The 25,203-nt window shown below is 40.9% G+C and overlaps 1 protein-coding gene across 8 annotated transcripts in view; it reads left to right on the top strand.

Moving 5' to 3' along the window:
* Positions 1-25,203, top strand: part of WDR59 (WD repeat domain 59) — a 108,419-nt gene that overhangs the window by 56,386 nt on the left and 26,830 nt on the right. For 5 of the 8 annotated variants that reach the window (XM_057493092.1, XM_057493090.1, XM_057493094.1 and 2 more), the window contains 9 exons: positions 2,047-2,124; positions 4,289-4,445; positions 7,454-7,533; positions 8,523-8,676; positions 8,810-8,934; positions 18,467-18,631; positions 20,478-20,573; positions 20,732-20,888; positions 21,357-21,426. In XM_057493092.1, the coding sequence (XP_057349075.1) occupies positions 2,047-2,124; positions 4,289-4,445; positions 7,454-7,533; positions 8,523-8,676; positions 8,810-8,934; positions 18,467-18,631; positions 20,478-20,573; positions 20,732-20,888; positions 21,357-21,426 (1,082 nt within the window). The remainder of the gene's footprint in view (positions 1-2,046; positions 2,125-4,288; positions 4,446-7,453; positions 7,534-8,522; positions 8,677-8,809; positions 8,935-18,466; positions 18,632-20,477; positions 20,574-20,731; positions 20,889-21,356; positions 21,427-25,203) is intronic. The other 3 variants (XM_057493093.1, XM_057493091.1, XM_057493095.1) reach the window with 2 other exon arrangements.

The following is a 25,203-nucleotide window of genomic DNA, read 5'->3' as shown; positions in this document are numbered from 1 at the left end:
TGTTTCCCTAGTATTGGGGTCCCTGTCCCTTTAAGACTTCCAAAAAGCGCTCGCCAAAACAAAGCAGCAAAAAAGCAAAAAAAAAAAAAATGGTCGCGCGCTTTTCTTATGTCCTCTGTCGCCCAGCCTCCAGTGCCTGCTCACTGTTCTTGCTGCCCTCTTTTCCCAGTATCGAGGGCCCTGCACTCTGGCCCGGATGGCTGGGGCTGGGTGTTCGGCAGCCCTGGGCTCCGTCTCCCTCCCGCTCTGCCTGCTCTTCTCCCGCCGGGAGCTGGGGGGAGGGGCGCTCGGCTCCCGCGGGGCCGGGGCTTGTATCTTACCCCCTTCGCGAGGCGCTGGGTTCTCTCAGTTGTGGATGTGGTCTGGATATTGTCCTGTGTCCTCTGGTCTTTATTCTAGGAAGGGTTGTCTTTGTTATATTTTCATAGATATATGTTGTTTTGGGAGGAGATTTCCGCTGCTCTACTCACGCCGCCATCTTCCGCCCCTCCCGAGCTTCTCTTTTATTTGCTATCTTTTCACATATGGTGGACTTGGTAACAGGAAAGCATTCGCAAAGTGTTGAGCTAATTAAAAATCTGGAGAGTGCCGAGCATTCCTTATTATCTCTAGTTTCCCTTCTGTTGTAAGTTGAGGAAGCAACTTATAGTTTATCTTGTGGCCATCATCTGCGAAACCCAAAAGAAGTTCAGATGGGAAAGCTATCATAATTTTACTATTTTGAATATGGGGCCTGAATTTGGGAAAAAAAAGAGTTGTCCTAAGAAGTAAGCATTACCTTGTACGATCCCTTTATACTCACACCTGCCCCCCACTCCTTCCTAACTTCTAGCAGCCACTGATCTGTTCTCCATCACGATGGTTTTGTCTTTTCCAGATGTCATTTAAATGGAATCATGCAGAATGTAACTTTTGGAGGTTGGCTTCTTTCACTCGGCATAGTGCTTTTAAGATTCATCCATTGTTTTAAGAATCAATAGTTCATATACTTTTACTGCTGAGTAGTAATCCACTGTATGGATATTACAATTGATTATCTGGTGTTCTGTCAAAGGACATTTGGGCTATTTCCAGTTTTTGGTGATTGTGAGTAGAGCTGCTATAAACATTAATGTATAGATTTTTCTGTGAACAGAACTTTTTAGTTTTTTAGGGCAAATGTGTAGAAGCAGGATCACTGGGTCATATGGTGTGTGTGTTTAACTTTTAAAGAAGCTGCTGGATTCTTCCAGAGTGGCTTCTGACGTCTGTTTTTGAAAAGAAATGTTTAATACCTGAGCAGTTCCAGTTTCAGGCTTGGTCCTGCCCCCTCTGGTGCTGTGTCCTGCTTTCACGACAGGTGCCCAAGCTCTCAGTGTATTGCCATTAGAAGCATAGGCACCTCTAAGGTGGAGTCTGTGTCTGGCTCACCTCTGTGTACTCTGCAACTTCAGGTTCCCACTTGCCATGTTGGAGAGAGTGGATGAGTGTGCACAGGAGTGAGCTGGTAGCAAAGCAGTCACACAGCCATCTTTTCCTGTGTGACCTTGGGCAAGTTACATCACTTAGTAATTTAGCTTTTGCATTTGAAAAAGAGATTAATAATACCCATTATATGGTTGTTGTAAGGATTAAATGGGATAAAAAACTTAGAACTCTCAACATGTGTCTGAAATGCAATAAGTAGTCAGCACATTTCAACTATTCTTATGAGGTGAGTTACCCTACATGGTGTAAAAGTGACACAGGATGAAAACACGTCACCCTTACCTTTCAACTGTGAAGACTATTTACAGGCAGGCTGATGGTGAGCTGCCCTGCGGGATGGTCCTGGGGAAGTGTGGGAGTTCTCCCATGATGTTTCTATTACTGTGAAAGGAAGGTTTTCTTTGTGTCTCTGTCATAGTAACATAGCTATGGGGGCTGACTGAAATGCACCATGGGCATGTGCCTTTAAAGGACAAAAAGCAATGACTTTGACAAAAAGTTATGTTTATTTCAATAGTTGAGTTTTTTTTTTTTTAGATGGCATTTATCTCACAAATTATCCTGCTTGCTTTCTTCCAGTTCTGGGATTACCGCCAGCCTCGGAAATACCTCAATATTCTCCCTTGCCAGGTGCCCGTCTGGAAGGCCAGATACACTGTAAGACACCCTACCTCTTGCTGAGAAACTTCATCTTGGTGTTTCAGACAAACAGGGCCAAAGATCATTTTCTCTTGTTTTCTTTGTAAGGCAGTTTTCTCTTTCTGTCTTGTTTAGGGGTGGGGTGAAAGTGGTAATAATGGCATAAGGCTTTTATCTATTTAGAAATTTACCCTTGGAATCCTGGGTAAGGGTCTGTACTAGACTTGCTAAGCATGGCTGGACTGGGAAGCTAGGCCATCTGAAGGTGGTCACTAACGGCAGGGGAAGAGAGCGAGATGGAAGCAGAGGGCTGAGAGCCTGTGGTCAGGGAATTGTGATGGAAAGAACTCCACCTGTAGATTCAGAAGACCTGGGTTTGGGGCCCAGAAATGCCATTCAGTTTCTCTCTCCAGCTTTATTGAGATATAGTTGGCATATAATATTGTGAAAGTTCAAAGTGTCTGATGTGTTGATTTGATACAGTTTTTTTTTTGTTGCAGAATGAGTACCACCATGGCATTAGCAAACACCTCCAACACATGACTCAATTATCAGTTCTTTTTTTGTGATGAGAACATTTAAGATCTACTCTCTTAGCAAGCTTCAAGTATACAATATTATGCAGTATTATTAATGAGAGTCACCATGCTATACCTTAGATTCCCAGAGCTTATTGATCGTATAACTAGAATTTTGAACTCTTTGACCAGCATCTCCCCATTTCCCCCACCCCTCAGCCCTTCGTAACCACCACTCTACTCTGTTTCTATGAGTGCAGCTTCTTGAGACTCCACCTATAAATGATGTCATATAGTATTTATCTATCTCTGGCTTACTTCACTTAGCATAATGCTCTCAGTGTCCATCTATGTTGTAGCATATGGCAGGATTTCCTTCTCATGGCTGAGTAATATTCCATTATAGATATATACCCCACATCTGCTTTATTCATTCATCCCCTGATAGACACTTCGGTTGTTCCCCTATCTTAGTTGTTGTGACTCATGCTGCAATGAGTCATTCAATATTTGTGTGGCCTTGGGCAAGCCACTTGGTGTTTTTGAGCAAGTTTCTTCCTCTGTAAAAATGAATGATAATTTTTACCATGCCTACCCTTTATTTATTGTGATAAAATTCATCATTTTAAAGTGTGCAATTCAGTGGCATTAGCATGTGCACAAATATGCTTTCCTTTTGAAAAGTTGTATATGAAAATGCTTTATAAACCATAAAATGCTACAAATATAGGGGGTAGATTATTATCAACCTTCCAACAATTTTTCCATTGCGACATTGATAGCTACAGACTGAAGATACTATATTTCCTTCTGTGTCAATTTGAAAGGGAGCACAGGGAGGAATAAAGCTACCTTCTTACATTAGGCTGTCCCCAAGAGGCATCAGGGAACACAGAAGATGATTTAGATGTTTAGTGGCTCTTGCATTTGGGAACACTTGTCAAGAAATCATACATTGTTCTTATGAATTGAAATATTTCTCTGGATTAAAGTTTGCTCTAAAAAATAAACGGAGAAGTCCAGGAGGGAAGGTGAAGATATCATGCTCTTTGGTGACTGTGGTGTATTCCTTAAAGAACAGAGGCTAATTATTAACCTCTCAGCTGCCAAGTTGGTTGCTGCTAAGTAAAACACGTCAGCTCTGAAATTGGGAGGTTTTCCTCTGAGTAGCTGTAGTACTTTGGGCAGTGGAAGGTGATGCTTCATGTGGACCATGTGCTTCCGGTCCTGCCCGCGTTGCAGGAGCTACAGTGCTGCACCAGGGTTTGCCAGTGTGCCTGGCATGCTCACACTCATTCCAGGAAAGCGTATGATGACTCTTGGAGGGAACCCGTTTAGAATAGCTTGGATGGGAAACAGTATGTTTCAGTGTGTGACAGAGCCACTCACTCATTTTAGAATTTAAAAAGTTCTTCTCTGAGCATGTGGCTTAGCTTTATCTTTTTTACTTGCTGTGGTCCCTTCCATATGCAGAGAAAAAGTAATATAAATACAGAAGGAGAGTAGATGGTCAACTTGTGGTATTGGGGAAAATTTCCCCCAGATAGGTTGGGACCTTCAGTCATCTAATTTGTTTTCTTTAGGAAAGAAGTCCATCTTCAGTAACTCAACACTCAGCTGATTCTCCCTGGAATAATCAGTTGCTTTTCCCTTTCTTGCCATAGCCTTTCAGCAATGGCTTAGTGACAGTGATGGTTCCCCAGCTGCGGAGGGAAAATAGCCTTCTCCTGTGGAATGTCTTTGACTTGAACACCCCAGTCCACACGTTTGTGGGGCATGACGACGTGGTGTTGGAGTTCCAGTGGAGGAAACAGAAGGAAGGTGAGCAGGAGAGAGGGCTGCGGAGATGGGCTTCCGAGTCCTGCTCTGCCCGGTTAGGGCTGACCATGGTCCCGAGGAGGTGCAGGTGCAGGGAGGGCTCAGGAAGGAGAGAGCCTGGGGGTCCGCCACTTTGAAGTGTGGGTGGCTAAGGGAGATGCCACTAAAGGTGTTTCTTCTCCCAGGGTCCCTCCTGCTGTCATGTTCAGCGTGGTCTCTTTCCTGTATGGAGGAGAGCATAAGAGATTAATAGACTTGCTGTTGGGTCACTTCTAGGGCCGAGAAACTCTGGGTTTGCAACCTCAGAAGTCCCCAGCATTTGCCCCTTGCCACTCCATTGGTGAGGGAGACCCAAGGTCATCATTAGTACTGCCCATCACATTCCTGTTCTCTCCACAAACATGCAGTGGTATGTTACCTCCTATCCCCTGGGAGATAGGTGACTTGCTTTGATCTTGAAACATGAATGGAAGTGATACGGGCACTTCTGAGGTGAAGTATTATCAGCCAATGTGCAATCGCACACTCTCTTTGCATCTGCCACAGAAACAGCAAAATCCCAGATGGAGCTGCCCCTGTCAGGAGTGAAGATGAGGTGGAGGTGTAGTGTGAGCAAGAAATCCTTGCTTTACGCCACTGAGATTTTGGGATTGTTTGTTATTACGGCTTAATCAGGGTCATAAGTAGAATGGGAGTCAGGAAGCCCTTGGCCTATTTTTCCACCAACTCACCATGCAAATTTAGTTGTAGCCTCTCTTTTCTTGAGATCTTATTGTTACGGCCTCTAAAGGTTTTACAGAACAGAAGTATAGTTCTTAAGTCTTTTCATATTACAGAAGTAAGGAGTGGTGTGACTTGTCTGGAGTCCCAGGAAAGGTCTCTGGTACGGCACATATCTTGTCCTGGCTTGTTTGTGACCCTTGCAAGCCTCTTCCAGAATAATTTCTGAAGTGATTCTTGCATTTTGCCATAGTAAATAGACAAGGTACTTTCCCCATAGTCTGGCAAGGAGACTTTGGCCTGTAGTTTTGGATTGAAATAAAAAGTGTTGAGCAACCCACTTAGTTATCAGTGTCACCTGTAAGCTGGCAGGGTGAATTGTATAAATAGGGACTGTCTGTCTGGTCAGTAGTGAGAATTTGAGCACAAGTTACAGGTGTTTTAAAAATTCCTTTTTATTGTGAAATATATCATTTATCTGGAAAATTGCATGAAACATGTTTAGTTTGACAAATTATTATAAAGTAAAAGTTTGTGTAACTGCCACCAAGGTTAACTTCCACTAAGAAAGACAACATTGCTGGAACCCAGAAGCCTCCAGATCATAATTCCCTCCCTTTCCCAGACATAAACACTGTCCTGATGCTTACGATAATGATTTATGCTTTTATTTTTACCACTCATTCCTGCATCCTGCATGTTGTCTTGTATTTCACTTCTTCAACAACCTAATGTCACTTCATTTTCTTTCTGTTGTTACATTATTTTGGGGGGACCACCTCAAGCTTTGATTTTGGTTTTCACTGTGGTGCAGGACCTGTCAGAGAGGCAGGAAGAGAATGAGGATGTGGTGGCTCAGGGAAAGGATGCTTCTGGAAGGAAGTGGCAGTCATTGGTTTCACGCATTGCTGAAGGATCAAGGTGCCAAGTAAGAGAAAGGCCCTTCACTGTTCAAATAGGAAGCTGTATGACCATAAGAGAGGCGTTCTGAAGCAGACCGAGGCTAGAAGCCTGACTGAAAGGTAGTGTAAGCAGAGGCAGCAGGCGCTGGTTTGGTGAATGAAGTTGCCATCAAAGGCAAGGAGTAGTCTAGGCTGACTGGCAGAGGCTGCTGCAGCCTCTATTTGAAGGCAAGTTAAAGTGCAAGATAGGGAGTGTGTGGGAAAGAGGGCCTCTGGAAATGAGAGGGGACGGGCCGAGGTAACAGGTGGAGAAGGTGGGTTTAGAAAGGAATCAGGCATGACTTTTCTCCAAAGTCAGGGACATGAAAAGAGGCCACATGTGGAGTCAGAAAACTATTGATGTGACCATGTGTCTAGATGGTAGAACTCATAACAGGCAATAGTTCCGAATAGTTGCTTGTTGGGCCCACCCAGGGAGATAGTAAAACTGAGGACCAAGGGCCTGATTGAAGGAGGTGACACAGAGAAGGGGCCTCTGCCCCCCACTATAAGCTTGGCCAGATCGTGTGCTCTGTTTTGCCTCAGTTTTTCCCATCTGTAAAATAAGGGAATTGGATGAAATTATCTCTAAATTCTTTGCTCTTTGAAGATGGCCGTTAAGGAGATTTTAGATGCTACGTAATTACCCTGAAATGTCCTGATCTTTCACAGAGCTTTTCCATAAGGCATCCTGAATCTTTGTAGAAAAATTTTCCTTTGACCAGACCTAATATGTGAAAATGTAACTCTGTCAGTTAAGAACATTGAAGATTGATTATTCATTTTATATATAAAGAGGTGTATCTCCTTACCAAAAATTCTTTTAAATAGTAAGATGACATGAAACATACAAAATAATTCATTTTACAAAAGCCATATTCATTCCCAGCTCTCAGAAAGCATATAAGGTGAAGAATATTTGTGGAGGTGAAAGCTGAATGCGACATTAAATCCCAGCATCACTCTTCACCTCCTGATTTGCCAGTTATTACTTCCTTCATTTAAGTTTCTGCTCAGATGTGACTCACTCAGGGACTGCTGTCTAAAAATAGCTCCCCTGTCAGCCTGTGTCCTCTTATCCTGTTATTTTTTTATAACACTTTCACTACCAAATATTTTATTATATATTCATTTGTTTGTTTCCACCACTGAAAGGTGAGATCTGTGAAGACAGATTGTTGTATTCATGCTATAGTCCCAGTGCCTAGAACAGTGCCTGGCCTATAGGAGATGTTCAAGAAATACAGTGAATGAATGAATGAATGAATCTATCTTACTCCATTGCAGCCTGTAGCAAAATTAATGTTGAATCCAGAAAAATTCCCAGGATTCTTATTTGGTGATTTCTAGGGTCCAAGGACTACCAGCTGGTTACGTGGTCACGGGATCAGAGCTTGAGAATGTGGCGGGTGGATTCCCAGATGCAGAGGGTATGTAATTCAATGTTGTCATAGAGGAATATAACTGGATATACTAGAAACTTTTAAAATAATTACAAGATTTGGTATTTGTGAAAGTTAGAGGATAGATGATAGACATTAAATACATATTTGCTGGTTGGCCCACTGGCTTGTGTATGTCACACTGAGGCTTTGGGGTCTTCAGGAGCCAACTTTAATATTCAACACTTTGAGGCTGAAAAGCCTCAATGTCTTTTCTTCTTGTCCTGGTCTCAGCAGGTGTCAGTTGCACACTGAGTGATGGCCTGTGGGCTTCATTTCTTTCTCTTCTTGTAAATGGCTAGGAAGTCTACCTTTGCACTCGGCAGCGCTCAGAACTCCTTACATCCATCAATGACACCTGTTCTATGAGGCCCTTTTGTATGATACTTTTGCCCTATGTATGATACTGTTTCTTAATGTGAACCGCAGTGGCACCTGGTGTGAACTGATTTTTGGCCCTTGCTTTGCACTGCCTCACCATTTGGTGGCTAAATTCCTTGCAGGCAGGTCCATGTCTCACTGTATTACCTCCCGCATAGCAGTCTGTATAGAGTGGATAGAAAATGCTGGGTGAAATTTGCAACACTGCTTAGTACGAAGTCACTCGAGCATTTTGGTGAAATATCATCACCTCATTGCCTTTCAAATCTATTTTCTCCAAAAAATATCATTTGTTCCAAATTATTTTGAATGTTATAGTATTTTTGGTCATGGGTTAGCTGAATAATTCTATTAAGGCTTGCATTTAAAATGTTTTCTGAGACTTGCATAAACTGTGAACATGATGACAAATTTCCAGGGTGGAATGATGGAGTTATTCTCCTGTGTATTTAACAGGGAGAGTTGGTGGTGGATAAACCCTATTTTTATTGTCTGCAGTTTTGGCGGACATCTCTTTCGTCTGTGATTATACCATTTTAAAGTTAGACCTCTAACCAGACAACGATGATCATCTCCGTTGACTTCTCTCCACCTAGATCTTCCACCTTTTGTTGCAGCTTTGTGCAAATGACATATTAGATGGGGTTGACGAGTTCATCGAGAGCATTTCTCTTCTGCCCGAGCCAGAGAAGACTCTTCACACTCAAGATATAGATCACCACCACAACTCCAGCCATGGCGAGGAAGAAGGTAATAGGCCAAACTGACATGTTAGGTGAGGTGCCCCTCTGCACATTTCAGAGTTGCAGCAGATACCCGGAAACTGCTCTCTGACTCATTTTTCAAAATGATATCCAACAACTGAACTTCTGTCTCCGGCTAGTCTTAAAGGAAGACCCCCCAAGCAGTCTCCTCGAAGAGAAGAAGGCAGATCAACTGGGACTGCCTCAGACTTTGCAGCAGGAGTTCTCCCTGATCAACGTGCAGATCCGGAACGTCAACGTGGAGGTACTCAGGAGTTTGAGGTGCTGTCTCTCATGCTCATACATGGTGGTTTGTGAGCAAGGGGACTGTTTCAGCTGTGATTGTGGCTAGCAAATAGCTTTGCTGCTCTAACAGCTAAGTCTCTCTGCTTGCTTTATTTCTGAGGTTTTTCTAAAGAAATGGATATTTTATAAATGTTTTATAAAATAGATGTTTTGCTTTTACAAAATGAAATGAATTTTATAATTTTTTTTCTTACCATGTTATTTTCTTGAAAGATGAGCCAAGGGATAAACTGATGCTCATATGTCTTAAAATCGCCTTAGATGCTCCAACAACCTCATTTTACCATGTGTAAAGATACTTTGATCCAGGAAGACTTTAACGATTTGGCAAAGGTTATGGGCATGTTAATGGCAGAGCTGAGTTTGGAAGCCAGCCCTCCTGATATTCCAAGGCTCTCTGTGCTGTGCTGTACTGTCTTCCTGTAAAGCTGGTAATTTCCTTGGTGACTTAGATTCATAGTAAGAAAATGACCGAGCCTCTGTTCATGTAACACATGAGAACTTTACTCTTTTCCTTTGGGGCAGATATTGAAATTGTTTGCTTCAGAGAACTGAATCTCTCTCTGAAAGTTTTAAAACTTGATTAGGTGTTCTTTTGCCCAGATTCAATTAACAGCAGGCATGGGTATGTGCGCTTGCATAATGATCTCATTTGGCTATTAGACATCTCTGCAGTAAGTGCTTTTATCCCCACTTCACAGATGAGAAAACAGACACTAAGCGATGAGTGCTTTGTCCAAGGTCAGCAGTTTGGTGGGAGAAATGATATTTGAATGCAAGCCTCCAGATTGCTCACGTATGGCCCACTTCACTGTGCTCCAGCGGCCTTATGTAGTTGGAGCACAAGAACTCAAAAGAGATAAAGGATGCTTTGATTAGTTGGTTATTTATATCAATTCAGTTTACCCTCCCTTTGCTCCAGTTTTGCACATTGTGGGTACCCAGTGATCCAGCTTAAGAAGATCTTGATTCTGTTCCCAGGGGTGTTTTGTTGAGATATAATTCATATACTATAAGATTCACCCTTGTTAAAGTGTACAATTTAGTGGTTTTTAACGTATTCACAGAGTTGTGCCACCATCACCGCTATTTCATTCCAGAGCATTTTCATCATCCCAAAAAGAAACCCTATCTCCATTAGCAGTTACTCCCCATTTCCCTGCCTCCCCAGCCCCTGGCAACTGCTAATCTACTTTCTGTCTCTATGGATTCTCTCAAGAGTAGTTTTTAACTTGAGTCAGGTATTTTTTTTTTAGTTTTTTTTTTTTGTAGATAATTATTTTTTTATTGAAGGGTAGTTGACACACAGTATTACATTACATTAGTTTCAGGTGTACAACATAGTGATTCAACATTTATATACATGACACTTCTAGGTACCAGTTATCACCATACCAAGCTGTTACAATATCTTGACTATATTCATTACATCCCGGTTACTTATTATTTTACCATTGGAAGTGTATACTTTTTTTTTTTTTTTTTGTGAGGGCATCTCCCATATTTATTGATCAAATGGTCGTTAACAACAATAAAATTCTGTATAGGGGAGTCAATGCTCAATGCACAATCATTAATCCACCCCAAGCCTAATTTTCATCAGTCTCCAATCTTCTGAGGCATAACAAACAAGTTCTTACATGGAGAACAAATTCTTACATAGTGAATAAGTTCTTACATGGTGAACAGTACAAGGGCAACCATCACAGAAACCTTCGGTTTTGCTCATGCATTATGAACTATAAACAGTCAGTTCAAATATGAATACTCATTTGATTTTTATACTTGATTTATATGTGGATACCACATTTCTCTCTTTATTATTATTATTTTTAATAAAATGCTGAAGTGGTAGGTAGATACAAGATAAAGGTAGAAAACATAGTTTAGTGTTGTAAGAGAGCAAATGTAGATGATCAAGTGTGTGCCTGTAGACTATGTATTAATCCAAGCTAGACATGGGCAATAAAACATCCACGTATGCAGAAGATTTCTCTCAGAACGGGGGGGTGAGGTTCTAAGCCTCACCTCTGTTGATCCCCAATTTCTCACCTGATGACCCCCCTGCGACTGTGCCTGTCTTAGGTTGTTCCTCCCTTGAGGAATCATACCCATCTCTGGCTAACCAGTCATCTTCCGGGGCCATACAGGGAAATGTAAAGTTGGTAACTGAGAAAGAAGCCTTATTGTTTGAAATGGTTAGCTTTTTATTTCTTTGCATATTTGTGCCCTGTAGCTTCTATGCCCAGCATTTGTCTTGAAGTATCTTTCCCACTTGGAAGAATTATGATACTCGGTAAATTTGATATGAGACACGAATTCTATTTAAGGGTTGTAATTAGGAAGGAAGAAGAAAAGCTATAGAAGTAGCAGGCGGCAGAAAACATGGGAAGATTGATGATTTCTTTGACATATCTTCTTGTAGAGTAACTTCAGCATGTATAGGTTTTAAGCTACTACTTAAATGCGCACACACATTAACATAATAGGAGTATAGTTACATAACCAAAGCATACCTGTAATTACCAGCCATCTGCAGTGAAACCAAGAAAACCAGTTAGGCACCTTAGGCATTTGTGAAAACTTATCTATGATATGGTGGATATTGTCCAACTGAACTTGAACAGTCTGAGAGAAATCAGACAAATTAAAACAACCCATTCCTGGGGAATGTTCACATCCCTTATGTTCTTTTAACAGTAAATAGTCTGTAGTTGTAAGATTTTGGAGCGCTACAATTTGCACTTCTCCTAATTCTTGATTGAGTTCCAACAGTATAGATCCAGTCAAATTTGTTGTTTTACTGTATGCACAGGCCAGCTTAGATATCTCCTTCCTCATTCCCATGGCAAGTCCAGGAGCTGGTGGGATGAGTGCATCTACAGCTGTAGCAGTGCGTGGATCTTTGTTGGGGTTTTTTGATGATCATCTTCTGGCATGAGTCTTCCAGAGAGTGCTGATGTTGGAAGTTCTTTTTCATATCGTATCTTAGTTCATTTTCGGGGTAGCCCAATTAGGCTTTGATCCTCTGTATAAACACAAACAGACCCTTTGCCTACACTTTTATATGCCCTTTATACCCTTGTGTAGAACTCGTTGGAGGTTACCACACAGGAACTGCCCTTTTTTTTTTGCTTTGTTTTTGGTATCACTAATCTACACTTACATGACGAATATTATGTTTACTAGGCTCTCCCCTATACCAGGTCCCCCCTATAAACCCCTTTACAGTCACTGTCCATCAGCATAGCAAAATGTTGTAGAAACCCTATTTGCCTTCTCTGTGTTGTACAGCCCTCCCTTTTCTCCTACCCCCCCATGCATGCTAATCTTAATACCCCCCTACTTCTCCCCCCGCCCTTATCCCTCCCTACCCACCCAACCTCCCCAGTCCCTTTCCCTTTGGTACCTGTTAGTCCATTCTTGAGTTCTGTGATTCTGCTGCTGTTTTGTTCCTTCAGTTTTTCCTTTGTTCTTATATTCCACAGATAAGTGAAATCATTTGGTATTTCTCTTTCTCCGCTTGGCTTGTTTCACTGAGCATAATACCCTCCAGCTCCATCCATGTTGCTGCAAATGGTTGGATTTGCCCTTTTCTTATGGCTGAGTAGTATTCCATTGTGTATATGTACCACATCTTCTTTATCCATTCATCTATCAATGGACATTTAGGTTGCTTCCAATTCTTGGCTATTGTAAATAGTGCTGCGATGAACATAGGGGTGCACTGATCTTTCTCATACTTGATTGCTGCATTCTTAGGGTAAATTCCTAGGAGTGCAATTCCTGGGTCAAATGGTAGGTCTGTTTTGAGCATTTTGATGTACCTCCATACTGCGTTCCACAATGGTTGAACTAACTTACATTCCCACCAGCAGTGTAGGAGGGTTCCCCTTTCTCCACAGCCTCGCCAACATTTGTTGTTGTTTGTCTTTTGGATGGCAGCTATCCTTACTGGTGTGAGGTGATACCTCATTGTAGTTTTAATTTGCATTTCTCTGATAATTAGCGATGTGGAGCATCTTTTCATGTGTCTGTTGGCCATCTGTATTTCTTTTTTGGAGAACTGTCTGTTCAGTTCCTCTGCCCATTTTTTAATTGGGTTATTTGTTTTTTGTTTGTTGAGGCGTGTGAGCTCTTTATATATTCTGGACGTCAAGCCTTTATCGGATGTGTCATTTTCAAAGATATTCTCCCATACTGTAGGGTTCCTTTTTGTTCTATTGATGGTGTCTTTTGCTGTACAGGAGCTTTTCAGCTTAATATAGTCCCACTTATTCATTTTTGCTGTTGTTTTCCTTGCCTGGGGAGACATGTTCAAGAAGAGGTCACTCATGTTTATGTCTAAGAGGTTTTTGCCTATGTTTTCTTCCAAGAGTTTGATGGTTTCATGACTTACATTCAGGTCTTTGATCCATTTTGAGTTTACTTTTGTATATGGGGTTAGACAATGGTCCAGTTTCATTCTCCTACATGTAGCTGTCCAGTTTTGCCAGCACCACCTGTTGAAGAGACTGTCATTTCGCCATTGTATGTCCATGGCTCCTTTATCAAATATTAATTGACCATATATGTCTGGGTTAATGTCTGGATTCTCTAGTCTGTTCCATTGGTCTGTGGCTCTGCTCTTGTGCCAGTACCAAATTGTCTTGATTACTATGGCTTTATAGTAGAGCTTGAAGTTGGGGAGTGAGATCCCCCCTACTTTATTCTTCTTTCTCAGGATTGCTTTGGCTATTCGGGGTCTTTTGTGTTTCCATATGAATTTTTGAATTATTTGTTCCAGTTCATTGAAGAATGTTGCTGGTAGTTTCATAGGGATTGCATCAAATCTGTATATTGCTTTGGGCAGGATGGCCATTTTAACGATATTAATTCTTCCTAGCCACGAGCATGGGATGAGTTTCCATCTGTTAGTGTCCCCCTTAATTTCTCTTAAGAGTGACTTGTAGTTTTCAGAGTATAAGTCTTTCACTTCTTTGGTTAGGTTTATTCCTAGGTATTTTATGTTTTTGGATGCAATTGTGAATGGAGTTGTTTTCCTGATTTCTCTTTCTGTTGGTTCATTGTTAGTATATAGGAAAGCCACAGATTTCTGTGTGTTGATTTTGTATCCTGCAACTTTGCTGTATTCCGATATCAGTTCTAGTAGTTTTGGGGTGGAGTCTTTAGGGTTTTTTATGTACAGTATCATGTCATCTGCAAATAGTGACAGTTTAACTTATTCTTTACCAATCTGGATTCCTTGTATTTCTTTATTTTGTCTGATTGCCGTGGCTAGGACCTCCAGTACTATGTTAAATAACAGTGGAGAGAGTGGGCATCCCTGTCTAGTTCCCGATCTCAGCGGAAATGCTTTCAGCTTCTCGCTGTTCAATATAATGTTGGCTGTGGGTTTATCATAGATGGCCTTTATTATGTTGAGGTACTTGCCCTCTATTCCCATTTTGCTGAGAGTTTTTAACATGAATGGATGTTGAACTTTGTCAAATGCTTTTTCAGCATCTATGGAGATCATCATGTGGTTTTTGTCTTTCTTTTTGTTGATGTGGTGGATGATGTTGATGGACTTTCGAATGTTGTACCATCCTTGCATCCCTGGGATGAATCCCACTTGGTCATGGTGTATGATCCTTTTGATATATTTTTGAATTCGGTTTGCCAATATTTTGTTGAGTATTTTTGCATCTACGTTCATCAGGGATATTGGTCTGTAGTTTTCTTTTTTGGTGGGGTCTTTGCCTGGTTTTGGTATTAGGGTGATGTTAGCTTCATAGAATGAGTTTGGGAGTATCCCCTCCTCCTCTATTTTTTGGAAAACTCTAAGGAGAAATGGGTATTATGTCTTCCCTGTATGTCAGATAAAATTCTGAGGTAAATCCATCTGGCCCGGGGGTTTTGTTCTTTGGTAGTTTTTTGATTACCGCTTCAATTTCGTTGCTGGTAATTGGTCTGTTTAGATTTTCTGTTTCTTTCTCGGTCAATCGTGGAAGGTTGTATTTTTCTAGGAAGTTGTCCATTTCTCCTAGGTTTCCCAGCTTGTTAGCATATAGGTTTTCATAGTATTCTCTAATAATTCTTTGTATTTCTGTGGGGTCTGTCGTGATTTTTCCTTTCTCATTTTTGATACTGTTGATTTGTGTTGACTCTCTTTTCTTCTTAATAAGTCTGGCTAGAGGCTTATCTATTTTGTTTATTTTCTCGAAGAACCAGCTCTTGGTTTCATTGATTTTTGCTATTGTTTTATTCTTCTCAATTTTATTTATTTCTTCTCTGATCTTTATTATGTCCCTCTTTCTGCTGACCTTAGGCCTCATTTGTTCTTCTTTTTCCATTTCGATAATTGTGACATTAGATCATTCATTTGGGATTGTTCTTCCTTTTTTAAATATGCTTGGATTGCTATATACTTTCCTCTTAAGACTGCTTTTGCTGCATCCCACAGAAGTTGGGGCTTAGTGTTGTTGTTGTCATTTGTTTACATATATTGCTGGATCTCCATTTTGATTTGGTTATTGATCCATTGATTATTTAGGTGCGTGTTGTTAAGCCTCCATGTGTTTGTGAGCCTCTTTGCTTTCTTTGTACAGTTTATTTCTAGTTTTATGCCTTTGTGGTCTGAAAAGTTGGTTGGTAGGATTTCAATCTTTTGGAATTTTCTGAGGCTCTTTTTGTGGCCTAGTATGTGGTCTATTCTGGAGAATGTTCCATGTGCACTTGAGAAGAATGTATATCCCGCTGCTTTTGGATGTAGAGTTCTATAGATGTCTATTAGGTCCATCTGCTCTACTGTGTTGTTCAGTGCTTCCGTGTCCTTACTTATTTTCTGCCCAGTGGATCTATCCTTTGGGGTGAGTGGTGTGTTGAAGTCTCCTAGAATGAATGCATTGCAGTCTATTTCCCCCTTTAGTTCTGTTAGTATTTGTTTCACATATGCTGGTGCTCCTGTGTTGGGTGCACATATATTTAGAATGGTTATATCCTCTTGTTGGACTGAGCCCTTTATCATTATGTAGTATCCTTCTTTATCTCTTGTTACTTTCTTTGTTTTGAAGTCTATTTTGTCTGATATTAGTACTGCAACCCCTGCTTTCTTCTCGCTGTTGTTTGCTTGAAATATTTTTCCATCCCTTGACTTTTAGTCTGTACATGTCTTTGGGTTTGAGGTGAGTTTCTTGTAAGCAGCATATAGATGGATCTTGCTTTTTTATCCATTCTCTTACTCTATGTCTTTTGATTGGTGCATTCAGCCCATTAACATTTAGGGTGACTATTGAAAGATATGTACTTATTGCCATTGCAGGCTTTAAATTTGTGGTTACCAAAGGTTCAAGGTTAGCCTCTTTAGTATCTTACTGCCTAACTTAGCTCGCTTATTGAGCTGTTATATACACTGTCTGGAGATTCTTTTCTTCTCTCCCTTCTTATTCCTCCTCCTTGATTCTTCATATGTTGGGTGTTTTGTGCTGTGCTCTTTCTAGGAGTGCTCCCATCTAGAGCAGTCCCTGTAAGATGTTCTGTAGAGGTGGTTTGTGGGAAGCAAATTCCCTCAGCTTTTGTTTGTCTGGGAATTGTTTAATCCCACCGTCATATTTGAATGATAGTCGTGCTGGATACAGTATCCTTGGTTCAAGGCCCTTCTGTTTCATTGTATTATATATATCATGCCATTCTCTTCTGGCCTGTAGGGTTTCTGTCGAGAAGTCTGATGTTAGCCTGATGGGTTTTCCTTTATAGGTGACCTTTTTCTCTCTAGCTGCCTTTAAAACTCTTTCTTTGTCCTTGATCTTTGCCATTTTAATTATTATGTGTCTTGGTGTTGTCCTCCTTGGATCCTTTCTGTTGGGGGTTTTGTGTATTTCTGTGGTCTGTTCGATTATTTCCTCCCCCAGTTTGGGGAAGTTTTCAGCAATTATTTCTTCTAAGATACTTTCCATCTCTTTTCCTCTCTCTTCTTCTTCTGGAACCCCTATAATACGGATATTGTTCCTTTTGGATTGGTCACACAGTTCTCTTAACATTGTTTCGTTCCTGGAGATCCTTTTATCTCTCTCTATGTCAGCTTCTATGCGTTCCTGTTCTCTGGTTTCAATTCCATCAATGGCCTCTTGCATCCTATCCATTCTGCTTATAAACCCTTCCAGAGTTTGTTTCATTTCTGCGATCTCCTTTCTGGCATCTGTGATCTCCCTCCGGACTTCGTCCTATTTCTCTTGCGTATTTCTCTGCATCTCTGTCAGCATGTTTATGATTCTTATTTTGAATTCTTTATCAGGAAGAAGTCTCCTTCTCTGGTGTTGTCTCTGTGATCTTTGTCTGCCTGTAGCTTTGCCTTTTCATGGTGATAGGAATAGTTTGCAGAGCTGGGACGAGTGACGGCTGGAAGAACTTCCCTTCTTGTTGGTTTGTGGCCCTCCTCTCCTGGGAGAACAGCGACCTCTAGTGGCTTGTGCTGCGCAGCTGCACGCAGACAGGGTTTCTGCTTCCTGCCGGGCTGTTATGGAGTTTATCTCTGCTGTTGCTGTTGGTGTGGCCTGGTTTGGGCTTCTGCTCCAAAGTGGTGGAGTCGCGTTGGAGGGGGAGCGGCCTGGAGGCTCTTTATCTCCATAAGGGGCCTCCCTGCTCCCTGCAGCCCAGGGGTTAGGGTGCCCAGAGATCCCCGGATTCCCTGCCTCTGGATTAAGTGTCCCACCCTGCCCCTTTAAGACTTCCAAAAAGCGCTCGCCAAAACAAAACAGCAAAAAAAAAAAAATGGTTGCGCGCTTTTCTTATGTCCTCCGGCACCCAGCCTCCGGTGCCCGCTTACTGTTCTTGCTGCTCTGTTTCCCTAGCATCCAGGGCCCCTGGGCACATACTGTGTCTGCACTCTGTCCTGGATGGCGGGGGCTGGGTGCTCGGCAGTCCTGGGCTCCGTCTCCCTCCCGCTCTGCCTGCTCTTCTCCCGCCGGGAGCTGGGGGGAGGGGTGCTCGGCTCCCGCGGGGCCGAGGCTTGTATCTTACCCCCTTTGCGAGGCGCTGGGTTCTCTCAGGTGCGGATGTGGTCTGGATATTGTCCTGTGTCCTCTGGTCTTTATTCTAGGAAGGGTTGTCTTTGTTATATTTTCATAGATATATGTGGTTTTGGGAGGAGATTTCCGCTGCTCTACTCACGCCGCCCTCTTCTGCCCCCTCCTGTGTATTCTTGAGTCAGGTATTTAACTTTTTTCTAGCTTTATATTCTCATCTCAAAATAAATACAAGTGTCAGCCTACCTCACAGCTTTAGGATGAGGCTTTTGGAAGTCAGAATATTTTGAACTTACTAAACTAATGCTAAGATTAGAAATCTGTTTTGAAAATGAGTTGTTCACATCTTCCAAATTCATTTGTCTTAGAGATTCTCCCTTCACCTGGTTACCAAAAACGTGGAGCATTTGTTTAGCTTAAATCCCTTTCCATCTAGAGACCCTGTGTGGCTCATCTCCAACGCAGTTGTCAATTTGTCCCTTGCAGATGGATGCAGCAGATAGGAGCTGCACGGTGTCTGTGCACTGTAGCAGCCATCGCGTCAAGATGCTGGTGAAGTTCCCTGCGCAGTACCCGAACAACGCCGCCCCTTCCTTCCAGTTTATTAACCCTACAACCATCACATCCACAATGAAAGCTAAGCTGCTAAAGGTGGGGATCTGTGTTCACAAATTCTCCTTGATGTTGTAAGAGGAAACCTCTGCTCATGTGTATCAGTGTCTAAGTTGTGTAGTAAAGTTGAATGAAAACTCCAATAGGTAAAATTTGGAAGTCATCTGTTCCCTACGCACTGCCACGTTAACAGTCGCTCTCCGTTCTGCATTGAAAACATTAGAGCAGTGGTTCCTAACTTTCTGATCACAGACTTCCTTTGAAAGTCTAATACTTTAACTATGATCCTTTCCCAGACAACTTTGTACAAATGTTGCATTGCATCTAGTTTCAGAAATATGCATGTAAATAAAATGCAATTCTAGAATGGGATGTAATCTGCTCGCAGATCTTGTTAAAGCTATGCATTAATTCCAGGTTAATGGAAAACCATGCAGTACAATTCCATTTATCTGGAAATGATAGGCAGGATGTACTCTAAAGCTAAAAGGTACTTTGTCACCAGGGAAAAAGTATGTAAAGTCTTTTTAAAAAATCCATTCTGTGAAAGGAGACAGTGTCCTCCTGGAGTGAGGCTGGCTGGCTGTGCAGTGGGATGTGAGAAAGGATGGCAGAGCCCTCACAGAGCTGGTGCAGCCTGGCACCCTCCTGGCATCTGTGCTGGTGCAGCCTGGCATCCTCCTGGCATCTGTTCTGTACTCCTACGGGGTCAGAAACTTGATTTGCCAGTTCATGCAGGCCAGTCAGGCAGAATCCCACGAGAAACTCCATGGGCTGGTAATGACGTGCCTTTTTCTGTGTGAGCAGGTCATATGTAAAGGAACTGAACTGTCCTGACAAAACCAAGCTGACTGGAGTGCTGCTCACCTCTTATCGAGTGTCTATCACACACACTTGGTCTGTCCTCTTGGACTGTGATATGTAACCAAGAAATTTTTAAGTGGTGTAGGGATCTTTGAATTCTAACGTTTCCGATTTTTGTGGTATTTGACATTTTGTGCTTGTAATTTGAACATTTCATTGTCTCATTTAGAACATATATAAAAGATTTTTTTTCTATTGATATAAAAGTGATAGGATTAGGAATTGTCTTTAAAGGTCTAATTCATTGCTATTCAGTACAAATATAATGCAGGTCATGTGTAATTTTAAATTTCTTAGTAGCCACACCAAGAAAAATTGGAAGTAGCTAGTAAATTAATTTCAGTAGTATTTTTATTTAATCCAGTATGTTCAAAGTATTGCCAACATGTAATCAATATAAAAATTACTGAGATAGTTTAATTCTTTTCTTTTTATACTAAGTTTTCAACATTTTTTGAATTTTAAACTTAGAATACATCTCAGTTCAACTGAGCCACACTTCCTGTGCTCGGTAGCCCCATATGGGTGATGACAGTGCAGGTCCCACATACGTGCCTATCTAAAGTATGTGTGTGTCACTTTATATCTACAGCATGTGCATTAACATGTTAGGATTTGTATTTTTAAAGAACCAAAAAAAGATACATTATAATTTTCACTAAAGTGAAATCTGCTCCCTGGCTTGTACTAGAGCAATTTACAGTCCAGCCTGGAGAGTATTACTTCTAAAGTACTGAGATTTCTTGCAGATGGGGATAGAGTAGGGGGAGAGCAGAGGAGTGGGAGTCACTATAAAGAAACCTGCCCTCTCAGAACCTGTGTGCCTACCCTGGCTGAGGAAAGGCCTTCCAAGAGGGCCCAGAAATGAATCGTTGAGCCTCTGGAGAAGGTGGCCAGTAAGATGTGTTGGAAGCTCAGACACAGCCTCCCGGCATATTCACTGCTTCCAGCTGCTTTGAAGACTAAAAGCAAGTTGGGACAAGAAGTGTTGCTATTCATGACTGTTTTGTGCCTCTTCTAGATCCTAAAAGACACTTCCCTGCAAAAAGTGAAACGCAACCAGAGTTGTCTGGAGCCCTGCCTGCGCCAGCTCGTCTCCTGCCTTGAGTCTTTTGTGGTGCGATTCTTGTTCCAACCTATGCTTTTTAATGTTCTGTTCAGTGTCTTCCTCCCTGAACTCCTGGACTCCCTGATTCTGTAATAATTGTGTCCTTACTTTGTAATTCAGCTTTCAGACAGGGTGTGGTTTTTAGTCTATTGATTTTTAAATTTCAGAACCAAGAAGACAGCGCTTCTAGCAACCCCTTTGCTCTCCCAAACTCCGTCACACCACCCTTACCAACATTTGCCCGGGTGACCACTGCCTACGGGTCATACCAGGATGCCAACATTCCCTTTCCTAGGACCTCGGGGGCCAGGTTCTGTGGAGCAGGTTGGTCTCTTTTCAGTTCTGTGATTCTAGATTTTGAGATAGAGCAGCTAAGAATGTCATATAGTCTACATAGAAATCTCCATCAGAAGATTTTTCTGTTTTTATTTCCTGAGAACTCAGAAGACCTCTGTAGTAGTGTTACATGGTCTGATGCTGAATTATCATCTGTGGACATATCCTCAGAATGTCCACCTGAATTACAGCCTTAATTTTTCCATTCTGAAGAGCGTGAATTTGAGTCATACGCAGAGCCTCGATTCTCATCATGGGACCGGTCCCCTAGCAGGAAAATATAAAGTATCCATGAAGACTTTCTCTAAACATTCAGCCTATCTCTTCTGGAGCCTAGAGATTCTGACCTTTGTCCTCGTCGGGTATGACTGCAGTTAGGATTAACCAGGGCCGACTGAGGATTTCCTGCATCCAGCTTGCTGACTGCGGTGTGCGCATTCATGTCTCCTTTGTCAGGGTATCTGGTGTATTTCACGAGGCCTATGACGATGCATCGAGCAGTGTCTCCAACAGAACCTACTCCGAGGTGAGTTTGGGACATGCAGACATAACTGCATTCATGGGGTCAGAAGTGGGGAGACATCTGGGGGTGACCACTGAATTTGTCTTTGGACAGTTTGTTTCAGTTCTGCAGTAAACACCCATTGAAAGATTTATTCAAGGTAGATCAGGTTCATCCCATTGCCAAATATGCTGAGGTTTCAACTGCTAGGTTACTCCCAAACCACTAGGAGTAGCTTGATAAAAGCTGTTGTCAAAACAAGGCAAATTCTTTTTTCATGTGCTTTTCCCCTGTTGCTAAAGGATTGTTTGAATATTAAATAAAAATACAAAAATAATAAAAACCATCTCCAGTCCCACAACGCTAATATGCCTCTTCCAATATTACCAAAACATGTTTAATTTTAAGTAGGATGTTGGAAAAACTCAAACAATACAGAAATTTTACAGTGTGAAAGCTCTTCTTTTCCTTCTTGAGCCCTGTTAACAATTTAACATGTTTTCTGTCTAGCCTCCACTGTTTGTGTGTGGGGTTTTACTTTGTTTTGTTTTGTTTTTAAGAGGCAATCTAGCATAGCAAATGGGAATGTGGGCTTCAGAGACAAACTACTGGGTCTGAGTTTTGACCCTGCTGTTCTGTGACCTCAGGTAAGTTATCGAAACTGCTTGAGTCTCCTCAGCGATAACTTGGGGATGATAACAGCACCTTTAGCTGCTGCTGTGAGCATTTAATGAATTTGTCCCTCTGAAGCCTTTAGAACACCACCTGGCACATTGAGGGTGCTCTGTGTTTCCTATTATTACTACTGTGTGGTTTTTTTTTTTTGTTTTTTTTTTTAGTTAACACCTTTATTGAGATACAATTCTATAATATACAGTTGACCCCCTTAAAGTATGTAATTCAGTGGCTTTTGGTATATGTATATTCACAGCTATGTGCAGCCATCACCACAGTAAATTCTGGAACATTTTCATTACCTCTGAAGGAAATGCATCTCCTAGTTGTCACCACCCCTCAGTCCCCCATCCCTCTAACCTAGAGCAAACATTAATCTGCTTTTTGTCTATAAATGTGCCTATTCTTAACATTTCATGTAAATGGAATCATGTGTGTGGTCCTTTGTGACTGGCTTCTTTTAATACAGTTTACTTATTACAGTTTAATATTCAAACTACCTATTACAGTTGACCCTTGAACAACACGGGTTTGAACTATGCAGGTCCACTTATTTGTGGATTTTTTTCAACAAATACATTGGAAAATTTTTTGAAGATTTGTGACAATTTGGAAAAACTCTTTCCTCTAGCTTACCTTATCATAAGAATATAGTATGTAATACATATAACATAGAAAGTATGTGTTAATCAACTGTGTCATTGGTAAGGCTTCCAGTTAGCAGTAGGCTATTAGCAGTCATATTTTGGGGGAGGCAAAAGTTATACGTTGATTTTTGACTGTGCAGGGGGTTAGTTCCCCTAACCCCATGTTGTTCATGGGTCAGCTGTATAATGTTCTCAAGGACCACACATGTCATAGCATATATCAGTACTTCATTTCTATTAATTGCCAAAGAATATTCTATCATATGTATATACCACATTTTATTTATTCATCCATCAGTCAGTGAACATCTGGGTTATTTCTACTTTTTAGCTGTGGTGAATAATGCTGCTGTGAACATACATATACATGTTTTTATGTAGACATATATTTTCATTTTTTCTTGGGTATTTACATAGGAATGGAATTGCTGGATCATACTGCAAAATGTTCTTTTCTGAATCTTTTAGAACAGTTTTAGATTCATAGCTCTTCAAGTGGAAAGTACTGGGTTCCCATATACCCCTACTCTTGCCCCCACAACATGCACTGTCTGCCCCATACTACTGGTTATTTTAAACTTAAATATTGTTAAGTTTTGTATAATAGATTTCTGGTTCTGCTGACCAAGATAACTTAGAAACCCTCTGCTATAAACACCTGGATATATTGGATATAGTATAATTCACATACTTATGAATGAGTAGCAGAGCTAACAAGAAAGAAAGAAGATTGACCCAAGTGCATGAGCAGGCCCTCCTGCTGTCCTGGGAGTTTACCAGGCTCTGCAGTACCAAGCAGATGAGACCTTGGCCCATAAGAACTGGGGAGTAAAGTGCCAGAGACCCCCCTCATTACTTATTTTGAAAGGTTGGTCTAGAAAGTTTCCTTATTTTGAAAGGTTGGTCTAGAAAGCAAACACCTAAGCTAAAAACCTATTAGAACACTTTTCAGATAAACTATTTTATTGAGCTATAATCTACATATACAAATGTGAAGTGTATATGTTAATGACCAGGACCGAGACCAGATACAGAGCATTGCTGTCACCCCAAAAAGTTCCCTGGTCCTTTTATCTAGAGAAAACTACCCTTCTGACTTCCATCACTGCATTTAAGTTTATCTGTGTTTGTACTGTTTTATGTCTGGTTTATTTTGCCCAACTTAATGTTTTTGAAATTGATCCACTTTGTTATGCATATCAATAGTTAGTTCCATTGTATGAAAGCAATACAATTTGTTTATTCATTCTCCTTTTGATGGACATTTGGGTTATTTCCAGTTTTGGGCTATTATGAGTAGACCTACATGTGCAAGTCTTTTTCTAGACATGTGTATTAATTTCTCTACCCAAGGATTAGAATGCCTGTGTCATAGGATTAGGTGCATTTTATCAGAATTGCCAAAAAAGCCTGTCTCCAGTAGTTGTACCATTTTACAATCTAAACAGCAGTTTTCTGAGTTTTGGTTGCTCCACCCCCTCTTAAAAACTCGATATTTTCAGTCTTTTCAACATTAGCTAAGTGGTGGGTTGTAGCATCCTGTCACTTGTGACTGACGATGTTGAGCAATTTCTGTGTGCTCACTGACCATTCGAGTCTCTTCTGTGCTGTGTCTCTTCAAGTACTTTGCCATTTTTTTCCTACTGTGCTTCTTATTTATTGTGGTAGTTCTTAATCTATTCTGGTTGCGAATTCTTTGTTAGACGTAACCACAGATCATAGATCTGTGGCTTGTCTTTATCCCTCCTTAATGATTTTTGATAACAGCAGTTTTTAATTTGAATGAAGTCCAGTGTGTCGCTTTAGAAATGTTATGGTTAGTGTTTTTGTGTCCTTTCTAAAAAAGTCTTTGCCTGCCCCAAGGTCATGAAAATATTCTTCTGTGTTTTCTTTTAAAAGTTTATAGTTTTAAATTCCTTAAATTCTGTAATCAATCTTAAATTAATTCTTTTGTATGAAGTGGAGATCAATGTTTATTATTTTCAGTGGTGATATATAGTTCTAGCACCACTTTTGGAAAAAATTTGGTTTTTGTCATTGAATTTGTATTGATACCTTTGTTGCAAATCAATTAACTGTATGTTTGTGGGTCTATTTCTGTATTGTTATTTTTCCTTGATCTTCTTATGCCAACACTAGACTCTTAATGTAGTTTTATGTAGTAAGTCTTCAAATTTGGTAGTGTAAGTCTCCCAGCTTGTGTTGGCTATTGTAGGTCTTTTGCATTTCTGTAAAAATATGAAATCAACTTATTAGTTTCTACAAAATAAGCCTGCTCATATTTTGATCAGAATTGTGTTGACTCTATAGATCAATGTGGAGAAAATTGACGTCTTGACAATAGTATGGAATCTTCCAATCCACTCACATGGTATTTCTCTGTTGTTTTGGGTTGTCTTTAATTTCTTTCAGCAATATTTTGTATTTTCAGTGTAATTTTTTCATTACATTTTTTCATTCTTTCTAGGGATTTGATGTG

Source organism: Manis pentadactyla, chromosome 15, assembly GCF_030020395.1.
Source record: "Manis pentadactyla isolate mManPen7 chromosome 15, mManPen7.hap1, whole genome shotgun sequence".
NCBI lineage: Eukaryota > Metazoa > Chordata > Mammalia > Pholidota > Manidae > Manis > Manis pentadactyla.
Note: the sequence above shows the minus strand (reverse complement) of the source record. Positions and strands in the feature narration are given on the sequence as shown.